Consider the following 7,816-nt stretch of genomic DNA (forward strand, 5'->3'; position numbering starts at 1 on the left):
TTTCTCCTGACAAACATGCAGTACTTTTGTAATCAGAAAATGCGGGGGTGGGGGGATTGGGAATAAACTGACAAATCAATCATGAAGTGCCGAGTCCCTGGCAAAGTAAATATCCCAAGACCTCCACCCTTAAAACCTTAGTAACGGTTCCTACTAACTCCAATCACTACAGCAGTGGTGCTGTTCAAGCATCCAAACTTTAAATGAAAACTGATAGGTGGAACACATACTTCTAAGCACTGTAGTAACCATGCTCCTCAATCCCAGCCGTACAATTTACTAAGCTCTGTGCTCTTTCTTTATCTGTTAAATGTGATAATGGTATCTCGCTCACAGAAATGTTGGGGTTTTAATGAATTAGTGTTTCATACAAAACAGAACCCATATAGCAAGCCTAATAAGCACCTGGTTATTATTTTCTCCCAAAACAGAACTGTTGGATGGTGTCCCACTTTCCTCGCAGAAATACCATGTGCTGGGAGAAAGAGGGCATTTATGATAATGTGAACTCTTATTAACACAAACATAGATTATTTTCCTGCTAGAGATCATTTATTAAATGTGTAACATTACTTAGAGTTCTAGTAACAAGGTTTCCTGCCATCTTTTGTAAGTAAAGAAGTTGTATGGGGGGAGGTTTACATTCCACAGCACTCAACTATTACATAAGAAACAGGCTTAGGGTCTTAATATGATCACAGAACCATTACCAAACAGTCACACATTCTATAGTCCATATACAATGACTTAAGTTTGTACAAACTAGTGTTTTTCCTAAAACAGTGTAACCAAAATTAAAATGTAGGAATTTAATGTACCCAACTGTAAAAAAATGCCAGAAACTAGACATTAGTTTTCCAGTTTTCATTCTGAAATCTTCCTTGTCCTATAATACAAAATGAAGCAAACAAGGAAAACCAGTTTTTGATCATTTTAATTTGTAAAACAGATTACATGCTTTGTGAGTAGAACCAAAGGAAAAGCCTTCAGTAGCTTACGTTTTGTTCATGACAAGGCCAGTGTGTAAACACTACTTAATAACATACTAAGTTTTTCCAAGAGCAATAATAAATATTAAACTAAAAAGAGGTAACATGCACTCAACAACTCTCAAACAGATATTCATCAAAATGAGGTAAGTCTAATGTGTCATTTGCTAAAGAATTTAATGAAGTGGAAAAAAACTCATCAAAAATATCAGTCTTCATGGAACTTTCCAAGTTCAATGTCCTAATGCAGACATTATTTGTCACTGAGTCTGGCTGAACTTCACATTGATTTTTCTTGCTGGGGCTACAGTAATTATGGTCCTGTCTCAGATGTGTGTTTTGGGGAATATCATTTAATTCAGTAGACACTGGTGCTGGGATGTGGTCATCTCCCATTTCTAAATACCTAAAGTCAGCCTCCCCATTTTCTGAGTGCTCTGTTGAGACAACAGTTGTAGGAGACAGTAATTCTGCTAAAATTTCCTCATGACTTTGGCTACTATATGGAACCGTGGTGCACCCAGATTTATTATCAGCAGTATCAATCTGACACTGTAGTTCTTTTAACAAGTCTTCTATTGATTCACAATCATTTGGAGACCCACAGTGGGACACATGTTCTAAATTTTCAGTTGGAGGTGTTCCTTTTTGGGGGGAAGACATAAGAGCAGCTAATTTCTTCTTTTTTGCCTTAAGTTTTTTAAGAAGTTTTAGACGAAGTTTATGAATCTGACCCTCAACTGAGTCTCCGTGGTTTGCTGGAGAAACACCATTTTCTTTTACACAAGAATCGTGACTGTGGTGAGCTCCGCAGGAGGGGTTTTCACATTTCTTCAAAGCGTCTGAATCAGCAGTAACACTAGCACATTCACGAGAAGTCGTGCTACCAGACGATGGATGGCTTGATGGAGGGTTACTAACTGTAGGAGGCTTACCTGCACACCTATTGGCTTTCCTGGATGCCCGGTTAGCCTTTTGGTTTATGCCTTTCGTTTTAAAGCCACCAAAATTACTTGCCCCCTTAACTGAAGGCTGCAAATCAGTGACAGTGTTTCTATTATGAGCTGAAACACAAGGTGGCATAAAAGAAGCACCCTTGCTTAATAAGCCTTTAACCCAACTTCCTACAAATGGTTTCTTCTGAGTTTCTTTCAGAGATGAATTCTGTACTGACTTCGCTGTTATGGTTTGAGAAAATGCCACAGTTTCATTTTTTTTCAAATTAGATACCTGAGCTATAACAGCTTGTTCTGGTTTTAATTTCTCAGTTTTGGGTGAAAGATATTGTTTTAATGGAGTGTCCTTCTTTAGGGCAACTGTACCCTCAACTTCTACTGGCTTTACTCCGTTTATAGGGTCAGTAGCATGCATAGTATTCACAGGTTTAGTAATTACGGTGTCTTCTGTACTCGGCTGTGCCAACTGCATGTTTGCCCCTACAATTTGAGATGGCAAGCCTACATTCACGAATTGGTCTTGAGTAAGCTTTTCAACACACGGAGCTGATACTAAAGAAGCCATTAGTGACTCTTCTGATTGCAACGTATTTGTTTTGCCAACTCCTGCATTTTCTGTCACAGGTTCATTTTCTAAGAGAAAACATTCAGAGTTAACCTGTATTTCTTCAAGTGTCAAAGACAAAATATTACTGTCAACCCAACCTTCTGGACCTGAAAGTACATGATGCCCACGCGTTACAGATGCACCCTGTGAGAGAGGGCTCGGTGCAACTGCCGTCCCGGTTGTGCAGGGCGGCTCAGCAGAGGCAGCGTCACCCCCAGAACACCATGTTGGAGCGGCTGGTTTCTCATCACCGAGAGCAGCCTCCTCATTAGCCTTTTTAAGTGGAAGGCAGGCAGATGCTTTATCTGTCATATGAGGTGTTTTTCTTTCCCAAATAACAATATGTATCTCTGAAGCAGGAACTTCAAATTTCTCATGCCTTTCAGAACGTAGACCTTTAAGGTCATCACATTCCAGCCAACTTCCTGGAGGATGAGGAAAGTTCAGTAAATGAGGTTAGACATTCAAAACCCACCAGCCGAGGTTCACTTTCTTCTGGCCATTTTAACTGCTATATCCCTGAATATCCACCAAAAGAGAACACTCAAGAACATGGCCTTATACTTATGTCACCATTTTTCTCTGCCAAGGTTAAAGTCCTTATTTGCCTAATAAAAGTTATAGACTAACATCCAGAAATTTGAAAAACTGAGATAGTTTTTACCCTTTCCTACAATACCCACAAAAATCGAGAGAGAAGTCTATTTAATTTTTGTGACTTAGAATATAGTATATCACCCAATTTATCCAACAACATCAGAAAATGGATTAAATTTTTCCATATATGTGAATTTTCAAGATAAATGGAAGCCTGTTACCCTCAAGTACCCACATTTGTTTCAATTCTTATTTCAATTCAATTCTTCTCTTTTTTTTAGTTAAAAAAAACCTTGGAGGTTTTTAGGTGTTTGCTTATTTTATTTCTGAGCTTCTATTTTCTCATTTGTCAAGTGAAAACGAAGTAATAGATTACAAGGGAAGAGGTTAACCTCCTCTACACACAAAAAAAGCCCCAAGAAAACCATTCACTAAATTAATATGGATACACCCTTATAAACCACACGAACCTATTTCTTCTTTTATACCCATTAAAACTTTGAGACTCTTTTGTTTGCTTACATCAGTGGTTCACCACCACACATGCACATTAGAATTACTTAAGTCACATTTGGGCCTAATCCCCAAAGATCGATTCAATGACAAGGGAAAGCCAAGACATTTTTTATAAAGTAACCGTGATTTTTATATGTTGTCAGGGATGGAAACCATGTAACTATCTAACCTACCTGAAAAGGATTTCAGATTCCCTGGAATGTAGTAAAAAATTAAAATAAATAAGTTGCTTGTTTAGTTTTTGCTTATGTTATTGAGAACCACTTCCCCCCAATTCTGAAGTAGGGTAAAACTTTAAGGTGACAGTATTTATAACGTGAGTTTTAGTTTGCAAAGTGCTTTTACCACACATTTTTGTGTCATCCACCCAAACTATCCCCAAGAGGAAAATATCAAATATAAAAAGTGTCCAAACAATAGAAAAGAGAAAAAAATATCAAAGAGACCCCTTACCAACAGCCTAATATGACACTTTACAGGGCTGAGTGGTCTTGTTTAAGACAAAGTGAACATTGTGAGAAAAACAAACTCAGTATTAAACCGTATTAGATACGTGAAAGGAAAAACTTAGCAAAAATTATGAGCCATACTATTTAACCTTCTACTGAAAAGTTTAATTATTTAAATAAAGGCTTTATCTTAGATAAATTATGAATTTCAGATATTGTTTCACAGTTCTAGAAATAGATGTTTACTTTTCTTTTTTTCAATTTTTTTTTTTCTTTTTAAGTAGGCTCCATGCCCAATGTGGGACTTGAACTCACAACCCTGAGATCAAGAGTCACATGCTCTACTGAGTGAGCTAGCCAGGCACCCAAGAGATGTTTATTTTTATTTATATTACTAACATCTGCAAACTAAGCAAAATTTTTGTCCTTTCTCAATTAAAAACCTTCAGTACGATGCACTTTCTTTTTAAAAGCAGTACATGGTTACATATCTAAAAAAATCAAAATCACCACCATTCATTTTTATATACTGACCATGTATTTCTCATGGAGTAAAAGCGAACATACTAAGTGGGAAAACGCAAACTGTAAACCAACAGTATTATATGATCTCCTTTTCTGTCCAGAAAAGAAATATGTATATGCATGTGTATACCCATACTTACACAAAGCAAAGATAGGAGTGATTCTAAACTAGAGTGACACAGGAGAGGAGGGGGCAGAAGAATTAAAGGCAAGGGCAAGACATGAGAGGAAAAAAAGAGTCAAGGCAAAGTTTGCCTTTAAAAAAAAAAAAAATCTAGAATTTGGCCTCTATGCCTATTATCATAAAAGAAAAAGGTTTAAATACTTACCATCCGCATCCAAAATCCATGTTATAAAATGATTATTTGCTTGGTACTGAACTACAGAAGTTATTTGATAAAGACAGCCTTCAAAATGAAATGAATAGTGCTGCAAGTCGTTATGTGGCAAGCCTTCCACAAAGTGCAACATGAGTACGGGAGACACTCTGTGGGAGAGAAAGGCAAGTGAAGTCAAACAAATGTAACGCCCTGTGCCTGGTTACACAAAAGATGGTCTGAAGCAAGGAAGTCACACATAACATGTTCAAGGCTAACTGCACTAATTTTTCTTGAGAACCTCCAGATGTGTGCCTTAATTAGAAACGGAGAACTCACTCTATGAAGTATGTAACAGTAAACCCTTCTCAGGATGGTATCAGTGACAGTTGGAAGCTATCATGCAGTAAGGCTCTAACACAGACCATTAAGCAAAAATTGCTCTGTAAGCCACAATGCTGCTTTGGCTTAAAGATCTCTTGGTAACATAACTACTCTGTAAAATCACAGGGAAAAATCCAGGCCTTTTACAATTTTCTTGGGCATCTAGTGCCCAAATGAATTACTTTTGTTTTATAGGTAGTATGTGAAACAAAGTAATAAACCTAAGACACTGAAATAAACATTTAAAAAACCTCAACATGCTAATAATTTGGTCTATTTCACTATTATTTCTAGAAGCAAAGAGGTCCAACAAAGTAAAACTTTTACTTAGGAAGTTTAATTTGTACCTAAAACAGAGAAGAAAATACAACATAATGGCTGATGTACTATAAACTTTAAGACATCCATAATTTCAAAAATACACTTTATCATTTCAGTAACATACCAAACCAGAACATAGAACCTAATGATGGGCCTCAGATAACCAAATTTAACAAAGCTCTCAGGATTTAAGAAAAATGATGAATATCTCTTTTCCCAATATTTAAACAGCTGTCAAACTTACTTACCTTATCAAAATTTATTCAGCTGAAATGAACTTGAATCAATGTCCAAAATGCAGATTATTCAGACTGACAAGGAATAATTAATTAGTAAGTTATCTCTTGTCAATCATGTTAGAGGAATAATCAAGTCTTCAAAATTAAAGTACCTATAAATAAAAAGTGCTGTAACACTGTCTATAATGCTAACCCCCTTTGATTTTTATCATATCTACCTAATTGATCTAAGATACCACTGGTTATAACATATACCACTAGGAAAGAAAACTGCCAACTAAACTCTATCATGCCATCAATTCTTAGATGTTCTCCCATGTTAACATTTGAAGAGTGTGCCTTTGAATCAATGATCCACAGAGAAACTAGAGATCTGTTCTCACAGCTGGATATGCAGGCTTAGGCACCTGCATGACTCTGTAAGTACTAATATTTAATTCTCCTGGTCTCATATGATAGATACCTTTTCAAGATATCTTCTAAGGCTAGTTACTAAAACACTCTTGTTGATCCCTAGACTACAAAAACTCATGAACTTCCTGCCTTCTTTATGTGAGTTAAACACAGAAAGTGTTAAATAGGCTGCATTTCTTTCTTAATGGCATATTTAAAAACTGGTGCAACTTATAAACGATGGCATCTTGGATTCAATTAAAAAGCATATGCCCCCGCTCATCCTTTTCTACTTCATTTTCTTCTCTGGTCCCCTAGACTCTAGTGTCCCCTAAATGTTACAGGTTCCTCCTACCCATAATTCCAACTCATCTCATACGCGGCCTCTCAGCTGAGGGTACAACTTTACTCCTAGCTTGGCAACAGATTTTGTTCTCAGGCTTCTCCCTACCTGCAATGCCTAGCATGTCAAAGATGATGCTCAGAGCTGAGAGGATCAAGTTAGGTACGGACTCAACCATAAAAAAATTGGATGGGATGGCTTAACAGAACTGGAATGAGAGTCACAAGAGATTTCAAGCCAAGATCCATTTGCATTCACCTCCCTAACTTTAGGTTAAACTCCTCTTATTATAAGGATCTACCCTCAGGAGAAGAGAGAAAACAGAAAACAGAGAAAGCAGCACACAGGGAACTGTGCCAACTGCCCTGGCTACCCACAGACAGCAGGGAAACACCAAATCCCTGTCCCACGAAGAGCAGCCAGTCTTGTGCAAATGGCCTGGAGGACAAGTGTTTTATTTCTAATCCCAACTAATGTAACGTAGTAACTCATATTTTAGAAAATGCAAATTTAACAATGTGCATATATGTATTTCTGAACTGTAATAATGTAGGCTTTAGGCAAAAAAACTGCAAATATAATTTTTAAATCTCATTATATTTTAGATCTAATTACATCACTGAACGATTTCCCGTTTCAGATTCTATGACAAAAAAATGAAATATATGAGTAAAATCAGATGTAATTAAAATAATTAGAATTGGTTCATATTAATTATAACAAAATACTTCTTCAGAAAAATTCAACTGTTAAACAAAGGTTTACAACTATATTCTTCGGAGGTAAGTTCAAGGATCTCATAAAATAATAAGCATTTTGTGCCACACAATGCAGATTTAAATTAAGAAACATAATTTTAACTATTTTATATATCAGTACTCCATCCAAACTTTTGTAGGGGATGGTTTAGTTTATCTGCTTGGAAGAAAGTCTCAAAATCATTATATTTAAAGATACTTTGATGACACTTTAATAAGGCCTATAAGCAAAGACCAGAAACATCTAATTTCTCTTCTTAGCCTCCCCTAACCTTTAGTTTAAAAAAAAAAAAAAAAAAAAGGGCGCCTGGGTGGCTCAGTTGGTTAAGCGACTGCCTTCGGCTCGGGTCATGATCCTGGAGTCCCTGGATTGAGTCCCGCATCAGGCTCCCTGCTCCGCGGGGAGCCTGCTTCTCCCTCTG

The 7,816-nt window shown here is 36.8% G+C and overlaps 1 protein-coding gene across 2 annotated transcripts in view; it reads right to left on the reverse strand.

Annotated features, from left to right (window-relative positions):
* Positions 1-533: 533 nt before the first annotated feature.
* USPL1 (ubiquitin specific peptidase like 1) overlaps positions 534-7,816 on the reverse strand; it is a 34,068-nt gene continuing 26,785 nt past the window's right edge. For both annotated transcript variants that reach the window (XM_035003600.1, XM_035003602.1), the window contains 2 exons: positions 4,969-5,126; positions 534-2,977 (listed from right to left, as the gene is read on the reverse strand). In XM_035003600.1, the coding sequence (XP_034859491.1) occupies positions 1,101-2,977; positions 4,969-5,126 (2,035 nt within the window). In that variant the 3' untranslated portion in view covers positions 534-1,100. The remainder of the gene's footprint in view (positions 2,978-4,968; positions 5,127-7,816) is intronic.

This window comes from Mirounga leonina, unplaced genomic scaffold, assembly GCF_011800145.1.
Source record: "Mirounga leonina isolate KUSES-001 unplaced genomic scaffold, KU_Mleo_1.0 Mir_127, whole genome shotgun sequence".
Lineage (NCBI taxonomy): Eukaryota > Metazoa > Chordata > Mammalia > Carnivora > Phocidae > Mirounga > Mirounga leonina.